General features: G+C 38.2%; 2 protein-coding genes across 5 annotated transcripts in view; one reads left to right on the top strand and one right to left on the bottom strand.

Annotated features, from left to right (window-relative positions):
• AASDHPPT (aminoadipate-semialdehyde dehydrogenase-phosphopantetheinyl transferase) lies at window positions 1–23,882 on the bottom strand. The gene is made up of 6 exons (XM_008540620.2): window positions 23,476–23,882; window positions 21,616–21,841; window positions 10,062–10,183; window positions 9,268–9,429; window positions 3,850–3,918; window positions 1–2,009 (listed from the first exon to the last, which is right to left on the bottom strand). Exons 1-6 carry the CDS (start codon window positions 23,656–23,658, stop codon window positions 1,845–1,847), a joined length of 927 nt encoding a protein of 308 aa, XP_008538842.1. The 5' UTR covers window positions 23,659–23,882; the 3' UTR covers window positions 1–1,844.
• The window catches only part of KBTBD3 (kelch repeat and BTB domain containing 3), a 38,321-nt gene continuing 36,295 nt past the window's right edge, over window positions 23,779–25,804 (top strand). Inside the window, exon 1 of one of the 4 annotated variants that reach the window (XM_008540621.2) lies at window positions 23,779–24,066. The gene's annotated coding sequence lies outside the window, so the exon portion shown is untranslated. Of the gene's footprint in view, window positions 24,491–25,804 lie in introns of all 4 variants that reach the window. The other 3 variants (XM_008540623.2, XM_008540622.2, XM_070623051.1) reach the window with 3 other exon arrangements.

The following is a 25,804-nucleotide window of genomic DNA, read 5'->3' as shown; positions in this document are numbered from 1 at the left end:
TTCCATAATGTTAATCGTTTTATTATTATAATGACAAGACAGATGACAGTTTTTCAAATCACCATTACATTCATGCTAGGGATAACAATGCTTCCTCTATTACAAATACTACTTGATCTTTTTAAAACACATTATTTACTATGCTTAGAATACTTGGGCATGCTTAATAAAATTAAAAAGATTACAAAACATTCCAAATTTTTTTTTACCAAGCAAAGTATCTAATTTTATACAATTTACACACAACTTTTAATTTTAGTAATAGAAACAATGAAATTATTTCACTTCTTGATACTCAACAAGACTTTAACTCCCAAGACATGCACTACAACCATGTAACAGATTCTGTCATCAATATGATGGTCGTGGCATTTTATATATTATGTTCCCACTTTAAATTAAGTCCTATTTACTAAAATCAAAACAGGCAATGAACAGGTGGTTCGTAAAAAAAGGAATAGTCAATAACAACACTGACACGTTGACCTCACTTGTAATGAAAGAAATACAAATTTAAAAAATAAGGTACCACTCTTCACTTATGTTGGAAAAGATTAAATTAAAAAAATAATCAACAATTAACCAGGGAGTATGTAGGGGGGTGAGGGGTAGTCAGACACATAACACTAACTGGAAGAATAAACTGTACACCCTTTTTGGAGAGTAATTTGGCAATACTTACCAAAGCTCTAAAAAAATGTTTAATCCCTTTGAAACAATCATTCCACTTGTAGAAACTTTCTGAAGGACATAGTTAAACATGTACCTCAAAATGTGGTTACAAGGATATGCGTTGCACCACTGCTTATAGTAAAAACTGCAGACAAAATGTCTAACAGAGGAAAGAGAGTAAATCGTGGCACACCCGCCTCACGGCAGGCAGTGGGTTCCCCTCAATGCCGTTCCCCCAACCCTGCCTTAGCTTTTTCCTTACCAAGAGTCTACTTTCTAGAGGCTAATAATGTCAGATATTGGCTTTCTCAGTGACCTGATCTGAGTCAATGAAAACTGAAGGAAAATCTTCTGGGGGCTCTTGGGAAAAAGTTTTCTTCAAGGATAAAACTGAGATGTGAGAGGAGAAAATGGCCTTTCTTGAATTTTAGATGCAATTTTTTGAGGATGTGAAACTGGAAGTTACAGCAGCAGCTCTTATGCCCACCAGGGAGGCAAACCTAAAGCAAAATCAATAAAATCAGACCGAGGCAAAAAGAAAAAAAGTGTCCTTAATGACACTTCTGAAATGTGTGTTACGTGAGATAATAAATGCCCTTGGTTACTTCAGCCGATTATATTTGGACACTGTTACTTCTGGTCAAAAGCATCCTAACTGATATTAGCCATACAACAGAAAACTTTAGTGCCACTAAAAGTTATGCCACAGAAGTATATTTATGAACAGATGTGCAGTTAAGAGAAAAAATTACAAAACAGTATGTTCCCATTTTTCAAAAAACACCCAAGCATATTAACATGGATTCATCTGCCAAGAAAAACATCTGAAAAGAAAATCTAGGTTTTAGGATCAGTATCTCTGAAAGATAGGAATTTAAATGTTTCCTTTTCATATATCTGCACTTTCCACTTTTTTCTACAATGAATATGTATCACTTTAACATTCTGCCAACTTTTTCTATTCCTTCTGTCAATCCAATGCAATTTGGGGGAAGAAGAAGAGGTAACCATGTAATCTACTGAGCTACTTGAACTGGGAGTCAGCTTTTTTAATAGAAAAAGTTGTTTTTTTAAAACTGTTTTGTGAAATAAAATTTGATGCTATCAGGCATTTATTTTTTAGTGGACAAAGACTACAGTTTTCACTTCCCTTTGTTACTTAGGGAATCGCATCATGACTTTGTACCATTTCGTATTGGAATTTCTTCTGTGAAGCAAAAACAGTCCCAAAACGAAGGATCTTCAGGGGTCATAGGAACAGCAGATGATATTAAATCACTAAAGGTGAGAATAGTAAACTGCCTCTGGGTTGGTTTAGAATCATCTTGGGATGGAACCTAAAAGGGAAAAAAAATAGATTACCTCATTGTTACACAGCGTGTTAATCTTATAGTCAATTTTCTAACTAGGAAAATAAGACCAAATTACATTTCAGTAATATTAAATCACAACATGGCAGGATTTCTAGATAACTGTTTTTACTCCTTATGTTAATGTTACTGATATAACAAATTAAGGAAAATATGAAATAACCCGATTCTCAAAACTTTCTGACATAACAATAACCTGTGGTATTTGTTTAAAATGTGGCTTTACTGAGCCACACATTCAAAAACTCTGATTCAGCAAACGAATTAAAAAGAATCCCAAGATATGTAACTTTTAACAGGCAGGTGGGTTATTCTGATAGTGGGGGGCCACAATGTCACCTTCTGAGAAATACTCTAGAGGATGGATCTAACAAAATTCCCATAGCCAAACAAAGATGCAACACTGTCTTACACTCTAAGATAGAGCCCTTGTTCACAACTCAACCCAGTGTAGACTTTCTGTAATATCCCATGCATTCCAGTAAAGATAGTACTTGGGTTGTACATAGGGCTTTAACAAGGTCCAGTGCCTATTTTATGTGATCTATGTCTCACCACTATGCTGATATGGTTGTTATCTCAATTTTGTAGATGGTGAAATTGAGGCTCAGGAAGATCAACCAATTTGCTCAAGCTCACAGCAGGTTAAATGGTGGACCTGGGCCTAGAACCCAGGTCTTCTGAATAGTACTCTCGTCCAACTATGTACTCTTTTCCAACTATGTCAACGCTGTCCGAATAGGTTTCTCCAGTGAAACAGAAAGGAAGTATTGCATGTGCAAATATTATAAAAAATTATAAAAGCTCTGTTTCCATAGGCTATCTGCAGAGTGTAAAGCTAAGACTTGAGCACACAAGGACAGGTAACTTGGGTCAGAACATCTTCAGATAAGAGGATTCAGTTTTAACACGCCATCTCTTTTCAAAGAAGATAATCTATAAAGAATTTTAATCCTTAGTTAGTCTACTAAAGGCATGGTCTGTGCACTGAGCTATTTTTCCAGAGGTAATGATATACATATATTGATCATGCCACAGTCTCCAACACGGATTCCCTAAAAATAATGATATGCATATAGTTTCAATTATTATAACATTATCAGTTATATTATTAAAATTAAAGATATTAAAATATTATAATATATAAATTATAATTAAATATTAAAATTAAAAATTAAATAAATATTTCTGCAGAATCAGAACTATACGTAGGCTGAGGGTCCTGAGGCTAAGGTTTTTTTTCCTTCACTTACCAATTAATAGCTGAAGAAAGTAAAAACAAATTGTGATTTGAAGAATTGAGACAGATTTTATGCCACAATATGACATGAGTTGTCTCATGTATGACAGTGTAATTTTGGGAATACTACAGGAGATTACTATAAAAGCGGGAGGGGGTTCAATTTGCCAGATAATTTCATTACTCAACACCCTTCTACTTGCTCCCCTTATATTCAACACAGCCCCAACTCACTGGGAAATAAACCACTGTTAAGATGACTGAGATAGTGATTATCTGGAATTTCTACTGAAAATATACATACTAGGACAGTAGTATCAAAATTTTTTCTTTGTAATATTTAAGTGTATTTGAATGTGAAGAAGATAACATGCTTTTCAAAAATCTCTGTGAAATTGCAGATGATCTTAAGGATCTGATAATAAAAAACACTTCTAAATCTATAATCTTTAAAACAAACCTCTAACCTAATATAAACTACATTACTGTTTCCATCGACAAAGAAAAAACTCAACATTGACTCATGCTTTTCAGAAAACAGTCAGAGAAATCTTAAAATCTTACAACCTTATCTTTAGATCCATCGGGTTTCCTAAGAGCTACTGCAACAAAATGGTGCTCATCTATTTTGCTTTCCTGAAAAATAAAAGGTAAGTAAACACAGATTATGAAATATGTAAATTTAGATATACTTTTGTTTACATTTTTAAAATCTCAATCTCTCTCTACATATATAAACACACACCACCCCCCCCCCCACATCCCTGAACCATTTAAGGAGAAGTCACATACATTTTGGCCCTTTACTCTTAAATGTTTCAGTATTTATTTCCTAATAGGGATGTTCTCTTATATAACCACAGGAGTTAATAACATCAGTAAATTTAACATTGAAATAATTCTTAAATTGACTATCTGTATTCTAAATTCTATGTACTCAGTTCTCATGTCTTGCTAGTGTTTCTTTTGTCTATTTTAAAACCGAAAACCCACTCTTCCTCCTCTTATTAACAGAATATTGCTCATTTTCAGTTTGTCTGATGTTTCTTAATAATTACATTTAGACTATACTTTTCCAACCAGAATACTATATGATGAAGTGTCCTATCTAGAGGTGCATCTAGACAGCCACCTGCTCTTGCTGGTGATGTGAACTTTGTATATGCTTGAAGTGTAGGTTTCAAAAAAATCAGACTGTCACTGGTTTATAGCATTCAGTTAACTAAATAGTATAGCCTATGGGAAATCACAGAGGAAATGTATACGTAAGACTTAAAGGATACACAGTTTTCTGTTTTCCCTTATGTATGAAACAAAGGGGGAGGGAGCTTTAAAATATAATAGATATTGAAGCAGTTACCTCAATTATGAACTATTAAAAACTATTAAAAATTTCACTGAAAAGCCACTTTACCAAGGCATTCCTCCAAAAACCATCAGTTGAATAGGAGACTACAATCAGAAACTCAAGCCCATTTTTCATACCCTCACTGTAAGATATCCAAATTAGCAAAAAATAAAATTCAGTAAAGATAACTTTAAGAACATTATGTTTAAAAAAAAAATACATAACTAAGTATCATAAGATTTAATAGGTCACAGTTATTTTCCCTTTAAAAACAAGCTCACTATAATTATTATAAACAAAATTACTCCTTTTGATACACGGTCTTCCATTCTTTACACTAAATATATTAATAATATGAATACTATAACATACAGAGATGTTTTGGTTATAATTACTTTTGGAAAATCACAGCATGAGTTCTGCTCCGCTGCTATTCATGGGGCTCTCATGGCCACTTCTTCCAGAAATGGGTGGCCAGGTCCTTCTTCCTAGTCTGTCTTCATCTAGAAGCTCCACTGAAACCTGTTCACCATGGGGGACCCTGCCAGTATCTGAAATCCTGTGGCATAGCTTTCAGCATCACAGCAACACGCAGCATACCACAGTATGAGAACCAACACAGACAGGTGGTGTGGTTCTCTGACCAAGAAACAAACCACGACTGTGGCAGTGAGACCACCAAATGTTAACCACCAGGGCTGCATGCCCAAAGGCTGGTTCTTTAACTTGTGGGGTACTTTGGAGATGCCCTGACAGGAACATCCCACCTGCATTCCTTGTTTCCAGGGATAGTGCCCTTGGCTCTAGGCTCATCTCTTCCCATCAACCCATTTCTGGCTGTCCAGACCAGCAGACTCATTCTGTTATGTTCACTCAACCCTCCAAGGCCTATTTATAGTGTAGTAACAGTCCACACTTAAATATACTCATCTAATGTACTTACTATTTTTCATATTTTCATAACTGGTGCATTGAATGGGCAAAACACTCAGGTACATTCAGTAAAGAACTGAATTTTTCTTCCATGGCTGCCTCCAAATATGCCCTGATGGATCTCTCTTCCCAGGTCCTGGACAAGCCCTTAGGCAAACTCCATAGCTCTTCAGTCGCTTTCAGTTACAAAAATCCCATTTTAATCCTACAACAAAGTCGTCCTGTGCAAATCCTTCATTTAGATTTAGGCACAAACTGGGTGGAAGGGCCAAACCTTCTCTGTACCTTGTTTTCAGTTACTAAAGAAGCCAGATTCCATCGTGTGGGAATAGAAGGCACGTTCTGCCCCTGGGCCTCACCATGCTCTTCCATTCTTCCTCCTGCACTCTAGTTTCTTTAAGGTAGGTGGCAGAGAGGAAGGGAAGTGGAAGGAAGCGGCAAAGTAATAACCAGTGCTGTTGTAATCTAGGTTTTGGAACTCTGGGTCATACCAAGCATCCCAGTGCTGGCTTAGTTCATGGGGTGGGCATCTGTGGAATTTTCATAGAACCGCCTCCATTTCTTCAGCCGTGTACCGCTCCCTAGAGCTAGCAGTGCATGTAACAGGCGACTCCGTGTAAATTCCTTCCCTCAGCAACTAATACAGAATATAATGCCCACTGCCTCTTTCTTTTGGAGCTCCTTTTGGGTGGGGTCATTTAAAGACACTCCGAGCCCAATTATAGAGCATCTATTTGGTCCAGAGGAACTCAGACACCTTTGCTATCCAAAAAACTAAAGAACAGCTGGCCCAACTGCTGACTCTTCCCTCTTCACTCTGCATAGTAGGCCCTACTGCAGCCAGGATCCTGCCTTCCAGTTCCTCCAGATGAGAAGCGGGTGCCAGTGTGTCTATCTTTACACACACCTCTAAACTCCTAAGAACACAAGCCAAGTTTTCCTACAAACTCTCTTAATGCTCTCTACTCTACGAGGGTCACACACAGATGGGCCTACTAGTGTGTCATGGTAGCAAGACCACCCTCCCACCACCACACAAACACACTTTACTTATATATAGGCTGGCTTCAGTGGTGGCTGGTGGACCAGTTTTGCTATTCTAATGAGTAACGCATAGATGTGTCTGCATTTCTTTTATATCAAAGGAAGAAATTCCATTTAATATTCTTTATATTTACTTTTGAAAAAAAAAATCTGTAATACATTAAGACACTTCCAAAAATAATACAATGTAAATGGTTGCTTGGGCAATGGTTGCTGGCTTCCTAAAAGACCTCAGATACTTCGAATTAAACCTGGAAAAGCAGAAAGATTTCCACCTAATGCTAATTCGGTTAACTTTTAAACATAAAATAAAATTTTTATTGGGTTAACCTGTACAAATGTAAACAAATTACTTTAAAATATGTAATATATTTTATAAAAATGAAATCTCCATCTCCTAACAAGTTGTAAAGAATATCTAAAGTGCTTATTGTAAGAAAAACTGAAACGGAATTTATCTAGAGATAAATCATTAAGACAAATTAGATCAAATCTGCCCTAAAATATATTAAAGTTAGTAACAAAATTTCAATTAATTCATGTAACAAGGATATACTATGAAAAAAACAAAACTATGTTCAGAAAAGTCTATTTGCCAAAGTCAAGAAGTTGGTATTAAGATTCTAACCCTCTAACTCAAAAACCTAACTACCATCTTCCACCACTGCCTACTATACACCATTGAGTGTTTCCAAGTAGCCTTTTTATGTATACATAAATTTGTTTTCTAGCTGTAAAGATTCTTTTCTCACCGAACATCAGATAGAATAAAAGCAGGATGCCTATAACCATGTACATGATATAAGCTGCCTTTCCCATGTGGATACAAATTATTATTAAGCATCACCTGTAAGGCTGCAGTAAAAGACTAACCAGAGTTTGCTTCAGTTTTCTAATTAGGTGGTGTCTGAGTTTTTTCAAGTTATAAATAATGATGCAGTGAACATAAAACCTAATTTCTATTGAATGCAGGAGAGAAAGGTAAATGTTAAAATGTATAGTAAAAACTTTTTATCTGACATCAGTAAGAATAAAGGATTCCATGTCAGAGAAATGGCTGAGGCTTTCTCCTTTAAGCATGAGAATATTTGTCAATAATTTTGGCTATAGTTTTAAAATTGTACTTTCTTTAAAAATATAGTATCCTAAGTAAAATTTACTCTTTAATTGACAGAATCTCTACTTTACTTGCTGTCTTAGCAGTTTTAATATAGCTCTCTTTCTCACTATGCTTTCTGTCCTTAGACGCCCTGATACTACTCTCTTATTTTACTTCTTACCATTTTGGACACTCTTTCTCAGTCTCCTCCACTCCACTTTTAAATATTAGTATTCTCAGAACTCTCTCCATCCTAGGCCTCTCTTCTAACTTAGGTAATCTCATAGCTGCAACTTTAATACCCATGCCTTCAGCTACCATTCACACGTTAATGATTGTAATTTGTCCCCCCAGCCCAGCCTCCCATGCTATTCACCTACTTGACATCTTCACTTGGGTGTTTCTATGGCACCTCAAACTTACCATCTCACTTGTTCCCTAGTATTCAATATCTCAATAAATAGTCCGCTAAGTCACAGAACTGCTCATGACATCTTTGACGTCTCACTTTCTTAACCTCCACCTATCATCATAAATAGGACTTGGTCTTAACATACAAATCTGATCTTATCATTCTCTACTTAATATCTGTTAAATTCTCTTGAGAAAATTAGTGAATGCTTCCTATTTTATCCACTCGCCACTAATTCCTTATTTTGGGGACAGACGTTCTCTGCACACCACTCAGGTGATTACGGCAAAAACATTATAATACGACCCATTTGCTGGGCTCTGGACACCTGACACAAGCTGGACCAATTACAGTAGACCACTTCTTTGGCTACAATGATTGGTCACTAAATAAGCACCTGGCCCAAACTAGGCCAGGGAGGCCCTTCTCCAGGGCTTTTATAGCTTGGAACAGAAATGGATTTCACCAATCTCTGTGGGAGTTTACAGTATAAATCGTTAAATGCAAGAGTGGTAGGCAGCCAAGTTTCCTGCCACATAGACCAGAGACGTTAAGAAAGCTGGTGTATAGAACAAGAGTCGAGGGTGGGAGAAAACTGAAGCTAGGACATATGGAAAAGCAAAAGTAAAAGATAACGTTCTGAGTTTTTCAGTACCTAATTCTAAGGCCCAGTTACATGAATCACTCTAATAGCCTATAATAATGTCTTCGGCTTAAATGAGTTTGTGTTGAGGTTCTCTCACTAGCAACCAAGAATTGCTAGTAACAAAATACAAAAGAGGCCAAAATCTTTAAGCTGACCAATAATGCCCTGCATGATCTTACTAGTAGCCTAACCAGGAATCTCTCTCAAATCCCCTCATCACAGTACAAAGCGGCTTCCATGGCTGTTCATACACACGAAGCTCCTTCTATTCCAGGGCCTCTTTGCCCTTCCCATTTTACCTAACTCACTATGACTTAACTTTCACTTATCAGCTTAAATGTCACATGCTCTCATAGCATCCCTGACTTTACCTTCAGAGCACTAAGAGTGGATTCCAGTTGTGTCTAGTTTCAACGACTAGCCTCCACAAATTAATCTCATGCACAAACATGCACAAAATAAGGAAATTCTTACAGTTTTAGCAATTCTGATAAATTTCTTACCTCAAATGCCCATTCTTTTTCCTCTTCCCCATCCAGGAACAAACGTGTTTCTTTATAAACTTGGCCTATTTCCAGGTTTAAGGGGGATATATCAAATTCAAGCCGTTGCAATTCAAATCCTAGTCCAACACCAATGGCCTTTATGAAGCTTTCTTTCAGTGCCTAACATACAGAGACGTTTTCTCTTAGAGCACTTAGTAGATAAAATCGTTCATAAAATCTACAGGTCCAGCACATCTGGATTTTTAACTCTGTACTACATTATGGCTACAAGCTATTGTTTTGTAGTAGCATGGAGACAAATCAGCCATGTAATTTTAAGGCATATCATTTAAGCTCCCTGTGCCTCCATTCCCTGACGTGTAACATGTAATAACAATAGTACCCACCTCATAGAGCTGTTACGACAATTAAATTAACCAACTTATGAAGGGCTTAAAGTAATGTCTACTGGCAAATATGTAATATATAAGTGTTGGTTAAATAAGGCCTCGTGTACGAATTCCTTTGAGACAGAAAACATTAAACATTATTTATAAATGGTGAGAAATGTTTTGTTTTAGCTTTAAGAGTAACCACCTTCTAATTGAGCATTAAATAAATGTTAAATTTTCTTAAAGGTCATTATAATGTAATAACATACACATAAAAATCATGAAGTTCCCAAGTAATGACCCATTTAATTCAAGCAATGTATGAACTACTGGGTAACCAAAAGACTTTTGCTTCTATTTTTAGCAAAGATAATGGAATCACCATAGGCTTTTACTCTCAAAATTAGAAAGAAATTATACCCAATTCCTATAAAACATATCCAGCTGAGTCCATTCATCCTTAAAGCTTCTGATTGTTTCCCATTCTTTGTTGGTAAACTTTCTTTTCATAATATGAAAGAATTCTGGAATTGAACCACGACCTGTCAATTGAGGAAACACAGAATTAAAAACAGCTATTAACAAAACTCTTAAAAAGTACAAAAACAGAAAATTATAGGCCAATCTTACTTTTGGATACAGTCACAATAATCCTAAAGAAAATCTCAGCAAATCAACATAAGTTGAAAATTAAAAAAATAACACATGACAAGCAGGGGTTAGCCCAGAAACAGAAGAGCAGTTTAACAGGGATAGTGAAATCAAATAATTAAGAACAACAATATGGCTATATTAATAGGTGCCTCCTAAAGATTCGGCAGCCAAACCTGTTATAAACCCTAAATAAGAGGAAATTTCCTATACATGACAGAATATCAGAAATCTACAACAAACATTCTTAAAAGAGAACCATACTATTTTGGAGTTTAAAACTTTACTTTGCTATATAACAGGAAAAAAGGGAACAATTTATTATAATTTTTTGAAAATTGGTAGAAAGCAGAGGATTGTTCTTTTATTCTAAGTTATCACTGTGATTCAAAACTTAACAATGCTTACTTCCTTCAAAATGATTGTTTTGCAACATGTTTTCTAATAAGAGTTCTCCAAATAAACATAGATTTTAATTTCTATTCTTTTGGGGATGCTGCTGTGAAATAAGCTCATTTTTAAAAAATTTTAAAATAGTTCCCTCGCTCCACTGTTCCACAGACAACAAAATATTACAAAATATTCTAAAAATAAATGACAAACTCAAAGAACTTGATTCTCAAAATGGAGAATTAAATTAACAGTACATGGTATGCCTTTCATATTTTGTCAAAATATTATAACTATATGTTTGTCTATCTTTACTACTAGGCAGGAACTTTCTATTAACACTCATTTATTTATTCTACAAATATGCAGAATACTAATATGTATTGAACTAACAGTTAAAAACAGTCATGGCTCTTGCCCTCACACACTAAGAGCTAAGAGGCCTGTCAGAGAGCCTGGCTCAAAGCAGGTGAGCCACAAACGTTTACTGTATGAATAAATGAACATTAACTATTATTTGGTAAGTTACTTCCTGAATGCTCTACTGCCCTACATCCTTAGTTCATGACTACATTATTTTCCAGAAAACCTCTTCAAGGTAGTCCCTCTGCAGATTCTGTTAACATGGCTTGTCTACTTAAATCCCAACTCACATTTCTAAAATATCCAACTCCAAAACCTGACATTCCCAACTACCTGACTACCACTCTTACAGTGACAGCTGCCGCTACTCTCTACAGGCATTTCTGAGGGGGAGAAGTACGTCTGGGAAAAAAAAAAAAGACGTCAAACCCCTCTACTTAATGCTTTACTGGCATTTAATCACTAACAAATGCCAAGAAAATTCAACAAGTAGAACTTCTATTAATGATCATTCATTCTAAAAATACCCAAGTGCTAGATGACAGGACTATCAGGATGAGCAAAACAGACATGGTCTTTATCTTCACAGGAGTTTACATTTCTCTTGCAGTAACCTTAAGTACCTTTCCCATCGTTATCTCAAGGGCAGAAAACATTAAGTCAATTCTCCCACAAAACTGTTTATGATTCCCCTACCACCCCCACTTCAACACAGTCAAAATAGTCTCTTCTTATTTAGCCAGAAAATATTTCTGATGATCCTACAATGAATGGTATGTGGTCCTTTAGATAAAGACAAACATTCTCATTTATTTTCAAGTTGATCAGACTCATCTGATTCATTTATCTACTCCTTAGCACGCTATTCTTCTCAAGAAGAATAACTTAATTTCAACCCATTTTATGAACTCGATTAATGTCTATTATTTGTATCTGCTCATATTAATGTTAAAAGACAATTATTTCCTAAAAGTAGTCCAGCAAAGCTATAAAGTCATTTAATGTAATAGCACTGAAATATTAAACTGTGATCTTAAGAGACCCAGGGGAGGGGATTCTTGCCCTTTTTGGGCCATGGATCCCTTGCGTCCTGTTAAAATGCAAGCATTAGCAGTACACAGTACTGGCTCGACAAATAATACATAAAGCAAGCAAGCCTGCAAAAGTGACAAAAGCAGAGCCGGAGATTTTAAATATCAGGAGCACTGTATCTCCATAAATCATACAGTTTCCTCTTGAATATACTTTGGCACAAACAGTGTAAATAACAATGGGAAGAGCAGTTACCTTGGATTTGGAAGACGGCATTAGATATTTCAAGTGGAACTGTAGTTTTAATGGAATACTATCTAAAAAGTCTAGAATTTTAAAAGATATGCCTGTTGTCATCTACAGTGTCATTTTATTTGTTAGTCTGTTCAAATTATAATGTCATAACCTTCAAGAAGTCCTCTGATTTTTAACTAAATATGATGGGGCAATCAAGGAAAAAAAGTTTAAATATGCATGCTAATAAAAAACGAACTGATTAACATAAGAAGCAATCTAGCACAATCACTGGAAAGTAATCACTACTGATTATGTACAGCTAAAAAAGTATCCAATATGAGTGTGTTTTCATACTTTTGAGAGCATCTTACCTATTTCACAAAATAAGAGATCTGACAACAGAAAAAGATGATTTTGTATTCAGCCAAAGCACAACAGCACCACACTGTGGCCTTATCGTGGAAATAAAATTCACAGTGAGTGAATATTAAATACAGTTTATCCAGGAAACTGGACAAATGAAGTACATTTGTCCCTCAGACAATCTGACAGCACATCAGATATGTAAGTTGGCAAATCCTCCTAACAATATCGTCACATACTCATGCCTATAACAATCTTCAATTCAATCATCTTTGATTTAATCATCTTATTTCACATGTAAGAACCTCTAAGTAAGACGAAATAACCAAAACACTGAGATAGAACTACTAATCAAGCTTAGAAAAACCAGATTCCCCCATCTTATAGCTTAATCTTTAGGGAAAGCAGTGTTAAATATTAACTAAGTGTTCTGCAATGATCAATTAAACAAGACCACACAACAAGTAGAAAGTTTATTAAACATAAATATACAACAATTTATAGTCTATACCCTTAGCTGCTATTTTAAGTCTAGGAAAAAAAATCCCTACCAGTACCATAACCTCAAAGCCCACCTACATCAAGCTCTCTCCAAAACCAGGTCACTGATGTGCGCACATAACAGCGTCTCAGTTAAAGTTCACCTCTCTTCTCAAAGAAAAGGGGCCAGGTATTCTAGGGGGGAGCTGAGCAATGTCCATCTGTGTGCTTTAAAGTAACAAAATTTAGTTTTGGATAATAAGCCATATTAGAAATTCTAGTAGTTTCATTTTCTAAGTACTGGATTATATAGTCTTGCTTCCATTATATATAGTCTTCCAAAATTTGAGTTAATACGTAACACAGTAACATTTGACTTTATCAGCTCACTTGCCTGGGAATTTATCCAGATACAAACCCAGAAAAAAACAAAAATGTCTGAGCCGCTAACATAGGTTTCACAAACCGCATGCCCAAAGCCTCGTGTTACTGACAAAGGAACTCCTTAAGCCATCAGTACAAGTGGGGTACAGCAGAAAAGGCACGAGACTGAATTACAACCTAGGTTACGAAACTCTCCACGGAGGCAATCCTCACCTTCAGTAGCTCTTAGTGTGTCTATGTAAATGTGCATTTATTAACACATACACGTATGCACACACACACACAAGGAAAGGGCCTACAGAGCTAGGGCTATGTGGCTGCAAATGTTATCCTTCAAGAAAAGGGAAGGACTCTGAAGGCAGGGGGGAGGGGCAAAAGGGTGTGGCCATCCTGAGGGTCCAGAGGACAGAACATGGAGCCACAGAGGATTATTCTCAGGCCCTTAAACCTAATGTAATTTGCCCTGCTGGGTTTCAAACTTGCTTGGGACTCATGACCCTTTTTTTCCTTCCAACTGTTCCCTTTTCAAATGGGATGTCTATCCTATGCCTGTCCCACCACTGTATTTTAGAAGATGATCTGTTTTCTAGTATCACAGGTTCACTGATGGGAGAGGAATTTTGCCCCAGATGGATCCTACTCAGAGTCTCACCCACATCTGATTTAGATCATTCAGATGGTAAGATTTGTAACTTTTGGATTTAATGATATTTAGAAGAGATTTTGGATTTAGCGTTAATACTGGAATAGGTTAAGACTTGGGGACACGGGGATAGGGTGAATTTCTTTTGTATGTGGCATGGATGTATATTGTGGGGGTCCAGAGGACAGACTGTACTGAGTTAAACAGTGTCTCCCAAAATTCATGCCCACCCAGAACCTCAGAATAGATCTTATTTGGAAATAGTCTTTGTAGATGTAATCAAGTTAAGATGAGGTCATATTGCATTAGGGTGGGCCCGGCAGCCCAGGACTGGTGTCTTTATAAGGAGAAACATTTAGACACACAGAGAGAATATAGGAAAAAAGGCCATATGAAGATGAAGGCAGAAATTGAACTGATGCAGCTATAAGCCAGGGAATGCCAAGGACTGCAAGGAAACTAGGGAGAGGCAAACGATTCTTCCCTGGAACCTTCAGAGGAAGTATGGCCCCGTCAACACCTTGATTGACTTCCATCCTTCACAACTGTCAGACAGTAAATTTGTTGTTTTAAGACACTGAGTTTGTGGTACCATGTTAGGAACTCATGGAAACTAACACACACACGCATACAATTAAACTTATATATAGACACACACACTCTGAAGAGCTTTAGTGTTATGCCCCTGGAGTCAAATGTTCAAATGCTGGCTCCCTTACTTGTTTACTGCTACTTATTTGACGTCTCTATGGCTGTTTCGTAAATTATAAAATAGGGACAAAGAGTTGGGTAGATTAAGGAATAAACATATAAAGTGCCTGGAATTATTAAGTACTTAATAAATTTACTTTAAGGTTGTTGTGGTAGTTGTTACATGTATATCCTCTTTCGTGAATTGTTTTAGCAAGTCCTTCGTCCATTTGTCAAGTCTTAAATGGTTTTCCTATCAATACTTAGAAGCATTTTACATATTAACAATAGTAACCTTTGTCTGGTGTATTCGCAACAAATGTACTCCCTGGTCTGTGAGTGAGACATTTAATATAAAGTCAATCACCTCTGCTGACTTTGTGGTTCTTTCAGAAGTCAGACCAAATATACAATTCTACTGTGTTCCAGTAACTGTTATTAAAATCTAACTCTAATTAATTGTGCTGTATAACACGAGACAAGGATTTAATGGCTTTCTGATGACTTCACTCAAAAAAAAATGGATGAGTTACAATCTTTGTAGGCTCTGCAAATTATATCTAACACAGTGTTTTCCAAACATTAATATGCCTAACAGTCACCTGGGAAAACTGTTTAAATATAGAATCCCTGGTTGTACTCTCAGAAATTCTGGTTTAGTAGGTCTGGGGTGGTTTCAAGAAATGTGCATTTTTTTTTCTGAGGAATATTTCCCAAGCTAACACCTGTGCCAATCTTCCTCTATTTTGTACGTGGGTTGCCGCCACAGCATGGCTGCTCATGAATGGGCTATGTCTGCACCAGGGAACAGAACCCAGGCCACTGAAGCAGAGCACATCAAACTTAACCACTAGGCCATGAGGACTGTCCCAAGGAATCTGCATTTTTAACAGGCATCCTGGGTGACTTTAATATCCTGACCACCATTCTATACATAAAACAATAACTATCACAACAACCACAGAGCTAACATTTATTAAGTACTTAGTAATTCCAGGCATTTTACATGTTTATTCCTTAATCTACCTAACTCTGCTGGTAAAGCTGTTCAGCCATCAGCATGTAAAACATACTATACATACAAATTCTAGAAAAATTAAAAGATTCAAATGTGAAAACAAATCACAATTTCAGACAAGATTCAAAAGACTCTACAACCTACAGTTGGAGTAAATCTTTTACCAACTTAATTATTTTTTCAAACAAGACAGAATTCAGAATTTATCAAAGAAATGATAACATATATTTAAACAAAAAATAAAATTCATATGGCAAAAAATATAGCCAAATTCAAAAGACAGATAAATAATAGAATGGGAAAAATACCTGTAACAGACTTTATCAATAGTGTCAATATCCATAACATACAAATAGCTTTTATACACTGACTAGAAAATATTAATACGCAGTTTAAAGAAGAACAAATTCAAGTAGCCAATAAGCTATTACCCTAGTGATTAGGGTAACAGACCATTTAATAAACTAATTTTTACCCAATGAATTGAAATGTTATGTATAAATACTGGGTCCTAACTCTTAATTCTCCTAGTTATCTATTCTTTTGCTAATACCATACTCTTCTACTTACAATGCCTAATATAAGTTTTAAAAACTGTTAAGGCAACTTCCCTCTCACTGCATTCTCATGACGTTTTTAGATGTCAGTTCCTCCGTAAAAATTTAAATTCATTTGACCCAGTTCCACAGAATTTTTCATAGATTTTTGTACTTGCAAATCCTTAAACAGATGCCAATAAAATCTAGTAGTTAGAGGCCATATATTGTGGAGTGCAGTGCCTAAATATTTGGGCTTTGCAGTGTGGGTTCAAATCCATGCTCTTCTACTTTTTAGGTAAGTGACCTTGAGCAAGTGTCTTAATCTAATCTATAAAATAATAAGAGTACTTACATCCTATGCTTAAGTGGATAGAACAAGATGACGTATGTAAGGCATTTAACACAGTGCATATCACACACACAGAGGCTGCTGCGCAATAAATAGTAGTTCTATACTGTGACCCCCACTCAAAGCCTCTGGACAGTGAAAAAGAGCCATCTTGTAATTGGGAAAGGGGAAACCTCCCCGTCAGTAAAGAACTGGTTTTCCAGAAAGAAGTTCAGAGTACAAAGAAAGTGTAACTTATTTAAGCTACTTGCAGGCTCTAAGTCTCCAAGCTTTAAAAAACAAAAAAAAAATGCTTTCACTAAGCACATCCTGCGAAATGCAGATCTAGAAGGTAGACTGCCCTAGATAGAAATGATAGTGGAATAGACTGCAGCAGCCTCAAAGCTGAAAATTCAATATGGGGGGATGAAAATGGAGGAGAGAAGCAGCTAGGAAGATAAATGTAGGGGGAGGAAGACGACTCGAAGTGACAACTATTTTTAATCCTTACTCACTGACAAGAACAGTTTAAATTCCAACTAGAATCTGCTATGAATACTGTTTTTCATTGTGGTTGTGTACCCATTTTTTTCATTTTTTCAACAAACAAGGAATATTTTAAGAGGAACTGAGAACTCCTATCATCTGTACATTCAATAAATATTCACTGAGCACCTACTATGTGCTAGACACTCTGCTAAGCGGTAAGTATTCTGTGGCAAAAACAAAACAACCATGATTCCTGAACTCATCTCACAAGGGAGAACAGATAATAATCAAATAACTAAGTTATAGTTACTTTGGGAAGGGCCATGAAGGAACAGATCAGGTGGTCAGTAAAGTGCTTTCTAAAGAGGTACTGACTACTTCTCATCATTCAGGTCTCAGGTACTCAAGAAAAGAGTACGCAGAAGAACAGGCAGAGGGATCAACTTATTTTGAAATGATTCTGAATGGAAAAAGTTTGCTACATTCAAAGTAATACAAGATGAGTGTGGACAGAAAATAGCGGAGCAAAGAGAGCAGCCAGAAATGGGACTGGAGAGGTAAGTGAGGACAAGATGATGAGGTCATGTTAAGGGGACTGGATTTTACTAAGAATCAACCTGAGTTTTGAGAAAACAGCTATAGGTAATTTTTAAAAAAAGACCACTCCACTGAGTACTGCCTAGGTGAGGACAAAAGTGAAAAGGGGGCTGAGGCCAGCCCTGGGGCATAGTAGTTAAGTTTGCATGCTCTGCTTTGGTGGCCCTGGGTTTGCGTGTTCAGAGCCCAGGTGCAGACCTGCACATCGCTTGTCAAGCCACACTGTGGTGGCATCCCACATACAAAAAATAGAGGAGGACTGGCACAAATGTTAGCTCAGGGACAATCTTCCTCAAGCAAAAAGAGGAAGAGTGGCAACAGATGTTAGCTCAGGGCCAATCTTCCTCACACACAAAAAAAAAAGGTGAAAAGGGGGAACCAATAAGGAAGCTATTAAAATAGTGCAGGAGATGGTATAATGGTACAGGAGAAGGAGACAAGAAATAGGCTCTATCACCTTCCTAACCAACAAATGATACCACCACTTACTTTCTACTCACTGTAGTACTTAGTTACATAACAGTTGTTTCAAAGACAATTCTATGATACGGTCACTTCAAAGCTATTAAATTAGTATTACATCTCAAAATATTGAGTCATTTTGTCCTCCCAAGAAATATCCAGCAAAGTTTATAATAAAATGTAAACTTGGAAAGGTAAAACCACGGGGAAAAAAATACTTTGGTCTTTTCACAAATTTAAATCATCATTTTTATCCTGTATGTATCTTATCTGGCCTTATTTTGTAAACAGGGAAATAAAACTGAACAATTCATAAAACTATCCTTCCTTTTACGTATGTAACTGTAAAAGACTTTAATGGGAGATAAAAATTAGAAAATGAAAGAAAAACCAAACAAAATTTCCCACTGGGTACAGCAAATGATGATGATTACCTGTAAACATCTTTTCCCTGGGGTTAAGAATGCACTGCACTGGCAGTTTGGCAGGGTTCCCAATATCATATAATCCCTCTTCACTGGACATTCATTAAAAAAGCATTTATTGAGTGCCAACTATGCACAAGTTACTTCTGTATAAGGTTTCTTTCTCCGTTAAGCAGAGAATAAAGTGGCGGTTGCAATATTCTCCTTAATTATGAGCATCCAGTAGAAGGAAGAAACCCAAAGCTTCCAAGATTCATCAATACATTCTCTCCTGCCATGCCACAGCAGCAATGGCGGAAAGCGGGAGAGGCAGGAAGTGATCTGCACCTAGTAGAAACAGCTAATGTGACAAGAAGGAAAGACCCCACACATTCCTATACAATGCATACTTGCAGACAAAACAGGAGCAATGGAACTGAGTCTTTCAGTATACTAATGATAAAGGCTGACAACCACCTTGAGAGCTGACAATCTAACAACAACGTTCAGTACAAAGGACAGTACTTCCCTTGCTGCAGTTCTAAGTTTTACCCTCCATCATTTAGCAACTCTTGGCGAACTTCTCTTGCTCAATTTCCTCACTTACTCCGATAAGCAGAGCAACTCAAATGAATCTCCAGTGAGGTAAACCAGTGTCTATTTCCCACCCTCACTGAGAAATAGATGCTTTGTCCATTCACACTTCAGAAATTAATGACAAACTAACAATCCTAGTGACAACTGAAAAACAGTTCTTTCCCTGTGTGTTACTGGATTTATCAACAGCTTTTTGGCAATGAAACAGCTGAAGAGTAAGACAAGGCCTGAATACCGTGATTAGTCAAATAAGATCAATCAAAAACACTGGGGGGGAGTCTAAAAAAATATAATTAACAACAAACTAAATGTTCAATTTGTGCTCAGTTACCTTCCTATCGTTTATAAAAAGTTTCAGTTAGCAATTACTTGTTTATCCAGTACTGACCATAAGCCAACACTGTCCATCAAGGCAAGTGGTAATAAAAATTCACAGGCATAACTTCCAGGCAGCTATCAACCTGATGAGCCAGTCATTCATTACTGAGTAACTGTGCTAACTGCATTCTAAGAAGCAATGGTCTCTCTGATAATTTCTGATTTTAGGAAAAACTCACATAAGGACACAGAACGCTATGAAAGCTTATGGGTTTGCTCCCATGCTCACTCTGAATCCTTTACAGCAGTGGTTCTTTCAGAATAAACCTTCTATGACCCTGCTGAAAACTAGACCCTCTCCCCATAAAAATGCACACGTGCATACAAAATGTAGCAAACAATTTCAAGGGTTAGGAAAAAAAAAAATTCCTTGATGCTTATCCAGCAACTTTAGGTCAGGAACTCCTGTTATCAGCAGTAGCGCCTCCTTCAGAGCAAAGTTAAGAATAAAGTTGTTAACAGAACCGTTCATGAGCAGGTGAGAGAAAAAGCAGCTGGCGGAAAACGCAAGGTAAAGATACCAACAGCAAAAGTGAGAGATGAGAGTCACAGCCATACGGTAATCTTATTATAGCAGCACATCTGACACATTATTTACTGGGCATTATTATGAACTAGGTAGACAGCTAAGAGATGTGATAGTGACCAAACTCAGGTGTAGCTAACGTAGTTCCCGTTCTCAGGTGGCTTATAAGGGCCAGGGGAAAGACAATCAATCACCCTTGGAAATAATTACAAACAGACATGTTACCGGAACGGAGGAAATACACTTTGTGAGTGACTACAACAAAAGAAGCTGGCTTAGAATGAAGGTTCACAAAGGCTTCCCTAAAGTAAGACTGAAGCGAAACCTATGCAGTAACTAAGTTCTCTATGCAGACATGGGGGTGGGGATAACCTTTACTCAAAACTTCCAGCTGGGGGGAACCAGAAGCAATGATCCTGTGGTGGGGGCAGTGCGGAGATTAGGAAGTTGCACTAGGAAATTAGCAAGATGTTCCCTTATTAACAGCTTTCTTCTTAGCCTGTTACTTAATCTGCTGATAAAAACAGTAGCATGTTCCGGGTGGTTGGGACAATTACATTGGAGAGTATATGTAAGGCCTTAGTATACAGTAAGTGCTCACTAAGTGTAGTGATGATGAAAGCTATAGAGTAGCTAACAGAACCTGTGTTCTAGTAAAACTGCCTACTCAACACTGCAAGAAATGCTAGCAGTTTCTACAGTCAGCAATCATAAATTTCCAACGCAAAATACAAGCAACTTAAACATTTCAATAATTGCTTGCTCTTCATTTTTACTCATATACACGTGCTACAAAGAGGTATATTTAGGTTTAGCACAAATACCTATCGCTGCCTAAGGACTACAATACACTTTACCATTGAGGTTATTTTTTTAAAAAAAACCAACAGCTTACTGATGAATTTGAGGAAATACTTAAGTGAAACAAAGTTGTTACAATATAATTACCATGCTTTTTGAATAGAATGCTACTTAAAATTGACTCTTCATTGAGTTCAATGTGGTTTAACATTTATTAGTTAACTAAAAGACAAACAGCTATTGAAAAACCATTCTTTATAAAATTGAAGAACCTTCCAAAATAGTTTCAAATTTAGCCTTACTTAACAAGCTGAGGTATAATTCAAAAAGAAAATCTTTACATTTTCACTTTGCCTCTAGGCAAAGCACTATATGAATCCACAGTGACGTAGAATCCATCTTTTATGTAAAAGTCTGTTAATATTCAAGGAAATATACCCTTTTCAGATATGTGCTCTCTCAGTTACAGTACCTTTGAGTACTGAGCACATCTTTCCTCAACTTAAATATCTGCAATACCTCTCTTGGCCTGAGATTACTCAAGACATAAGAACTGAGAGAAGACACTTAATAACTCTTGTACTACAAAAATGCAACATTACCTGGAAAACTAGTTTTCATTATATCAATTCCAACTTGTAGCTCAGGTTCAGCAGCAAGTACAGCATAGTCCCCTTGATGAGAGATGTTAAAGTTAAAATTGGGGTAAGGATTCAAGGAGTCTTTCGCAAGAACTGGTTTTCCTTTTGCAGTTCTCTGCAAACGAATATTATTCCAAGGGATATTCAATTTCTCTGCAACTAATTTCCTTATCATCAGTCGACCAGCCTGTTAAGTAAATAAAACATTTAGTATGTAGTGATGTCAACTAAAGATTTAGGTACACGGCCTGTAACATACAAAATCTATTTTTGTGGTTCGAAAAATATTCATTTTTAAAAGTTTTTAAAAGTACTTAAGCATTAAATACACCACATTAAGATTTAAGCAATGCTTAAGATAGAAGAAACTTTAACAAGTCCCTCCTTAGCAATTCCCTCCCTTCAATAGGTAACCAATGTTAAGTAGAGATCCTTCAGTCTTTTCTCTAGGTATCTAAATATACGTTCATTTGCACATGCTTTTGCTATCTATCTACATATATGAGATCCTACTATATATAGTATTCTACCATATATAATCTTTTTAACTTCCAAGTGTTGGGGATTTCACATCTGTACATAATGGTCTGGGATGCGCATTTTTCTCTGTAGCAAAATAGTTCATAGTTTCAAGGCACCACAACTTGATTGCCCATTCCCTTATTATTGGACATTTTAGGCCGGCTCTAGTTTGCTATTACGTATATCTTTGTGCACCTGTGTGCGTATTTCTAGTTCCTATATACCCACCACTCAGCCTCAACAATCAGTACTGCATGATCTATCTTTTTTCACATATACCCCATACCCCATCCACTCTCCCCCACCTCCATTAATTATTAAGAAAGAAATTACTAAAATCACACAAATACCCAAGGGTATAAGGTCACAAACTATATAATATTTTGTAAAATACCTTTCAAGTTTTTTTCCTTCGAGTCTAACAATGAGTTTTAAAACTGCAAGAATTTCAACTTCACAATTTCTTTTATACCATAAAAAGCATAAAAAATTTTCACCAATATGCTTTCAAGAAATTATCAACTAGCCCACATTTCAAACGAAAAGGTGTTTCGACATAGGAACATTTTCAAGAAATGACTCTCTTTGAAGTGATGGTAATCAGAGGCTGTTTGAAACTGCAATATATAGTAAACAGTTTTGCAATCCAATTTTCCATCTGTTGCCTACAAAACACAGAACTAAAATAATTCTATTTAAAACAGTGTTTTCCCGAGCTATCGAACCAGGAAAGCATGCCTGGGCCGCCTCCTCCCTGGGCTTCAGTTCCATTGGTAAAAGCAGGCTGGTCTAGGCGTCTTCCAGTTCCATGGTGTACAAGGCTAAACTAAGTCATATTACCAATATTTTTTAGAGATCACGGCGTGCAGGGTGCCCTTCGAGAGGGGTGGGATATTTAATAGGCAGACTAAGCACATGCTATGGGCTCAGGCAAAGAAAAAACGAAAATTCCATAACCCTTAAAAATAAAAACTCTCACTATGGATAAAACACGTTACTTCATAGGCCTTCCTTACACCGATTTTATGGTTTAGCGGGGTCTCTATTTGCAACCACAACGGGGGAGGGGCTCATTTCTACAGCGATCGACGCCGCCGAGGCGACTACAAAGACCGTCGAGACCAGGCCGAGCGCACACGACGGCGACTCGGCGGTGCTGACCACGCTCACCCCGGGCCCAGGCCGGCCACAAGTGGGCTGGAGGGCGGGCGTCGACGCCGGGACGGAAAGGGGTCTCCAAGCCGGCCCCCTCCCCCAACACTTGCTTCCTCGGCTCTGAATACCAAAGACCTGTAGTACCATGGCTGCCTTAGCGTCCCGGGCGAAGACGAACTGGCCGATGCGCTCCTTCTCCTCGGGCTGGATCGATCGCACCGCCAGCAGCCATTCGGCTCGGCTCGGCAGCCAAGTGCCGCAGGAAAAGGCCCAGCGCACGCCCTCCATCGCTGGCACCAAGCAGACCCGCTTGGCAGGGAAAACCATACACTGAAAACAGCCCTCGCCGCCTCCCCAGGCCTGATGGCGCCGACGCTCACGTGGCCCCACCCCTTTCTTCCCGGCGTCTGTGCGAAAGGGGCGGGGCGTCGCGCTACGTCCCCGGGCGCTCTGCCCTCCGAGAGCCTTCACTTTCCCCTGGCAACCCCGTAGCGCTCTCCAGGAGAAAGCGGCTGGGGGCGGAGACGGAGCCCCGCCTCTGCGCTCTGCGGCAGCGTGAGTCGTCACGTGGGGCGGGGCTTCGGAGGGAGCGAAGGGTGGGACCAAGGCCGAGAGCCGGAGAGTTACGCCAGTCACACTTGGAGGAGCGCTAACGGGACAGCGGTGCAGGCCAATCGCAGTCAGTCCTCTGGAGGCCGAGAGACTGGGGTGGAGATTCGGAGACTGCAGTTGCAGGTGGGTGAGCTCTGGGGTCTGGAGGAGTGGGATAGTAGCACCTTATTCCTGGGGGCCCAGGTCGGCCCCCATGACCCACACGGGAGAAAATTCCCTTGGCTTCAGGTCCCTCTGCCGCTCCTTCTTGTTCACGGGCGGGACAGGATCCGCGGCTGGGAGGGGACTGCATGATGCCCCCTGGAGTTGTGCTGTACGGTGGCCCTGAGTTGCCTTCCTCCCTCCTCTCCCAGCTCCTTCTGCCGAAGCCCCCCTCAACCCAGGATGCTCCCCATCCCTAACAGCTGCCCACCCTGAAACTTGCCTCCGAGGGCCTGGCCAAGAGATTGCCTCCAGTGCGGGTGCGGGCCCCGCCTGAATCCGAGGCTGGCAGCCAGCAGCTGGGCTAATGCTGCTGATCCTTTACTGCGGCCGTCAAGTGACCCAGGTGCTGTGTTGCTGTTGCCAAGTCTATTGCAGTTTTAGGAAGAGGGTTCTGTTGTGGAGGCACCAGTGTTTCCATCATATCAGAGGTCCTTGCTGTAAAAGCAGCAGAACCAAGTAAATAACTTCAGCAGCCCTTCAGAGTTACTCTGTGCCTTTGCTCATTTATCTTAGACTTTATCAAGGGCCGTCCTGAGTCTCTGTTTCCACAGTTCTACCTAGACGGTGGGTGACTCTTCTGTGAAAGCCCTCGTGATCAAAGCCCATTGCGGGTTTTGGCCCAGGGCAAAGTTGGTCTCTGCAGATGAATGTGAATTCCTAACTTTGTGGTAGATTAAATGCTTTGGCTGTCAGGAAATGTCAACTAAGGCCAACACAGTTTACCTGGGGATTATTTCCATCCCCTTTAAAATGGGTTCTATTCTGTTTTTATCTATACTTGTTTCCATTAGCTTTTCATGATATCATGAGCCCCCTCCAGTCCTTTGCAAGTAGATGAGATTTTGAACACACAAATTCTCAAAGTGCTGTGAAATGAATCACTGTCTTCATATATCTACTTAGCTAATACTCACTAAAACCCTGCGTCAGCTGCCATATTTAAGATCTGCTTATGACCTGCAGAGAGCTTACAATCTAGCAAGGCAGATAAAACGTGCAAAAAAGCTGCTAGAGAAAATGTAAAGATGTGTAAGGTATAAGGTATCTATTAATGCCCATGTCAGTAATGATCATAACTCGTTCTCCACTTTTAATTTTATATATCTAGGCATCATATTATAACTTTTCCATTCTTGTCTTTTTGAACTGTTTTTTTAGAGTTTCAGTATATTATTTTTCTGTTTCTGAAAAACTTCTGTGTACATTAGCTCGTGTTCTTCTGTGCAATAATTATTACTGGTGGAGAAACTGAGATCAGAAACAGAATTTGTGGAATTATTTAAATTCGGGTTTAGGAATTCTTAGTCCGTTCTTTTACAATTGAACTAAGCTCTGTGTATTCAATCTATAGAGCCTAGTATACAGTCAGGTAACGTAGTGGTTAATTGTACTTGTTCTCTCTGCCTAGAATGTTCTCTTCTCCCGTCATCACTTTCCTTGTTCCTCTGTGTCATTCAGGTCTCAGCTCAAATGTCATACCAAAGAGAATTTCTCTGCACAACCAACCTAAAAGCTCACTTTCGTCACTCCCTACTCCCATCCCCGAGCCTAGTACCCTAGTGGGCACTCTTTATAGGTTTGTTTAAGCCCCTTTCCTATCTTTTTTTAAATTCTTACTTGTCATTCAAGGCTTAGCTCAAACCTTACCTTTTCTTAA

The sequence above is a fragment of the Equus przewalskii genome, chromosome 6 (genome assembly GCF_037783145.1).
Source record: "Equus przewalskii isolate Varuska chromosome 6, EquPr2, whole genome shotgun sequence".
Lineage (NCBI taxonomy): Eukaryota > Metazoa > Chordata > Mammalia > Perissodactyla > Equidae > Equus > Equus przewalskii.
This window is presented reverse-complemented; position numbering and strand designations above follow the sequence as displayed.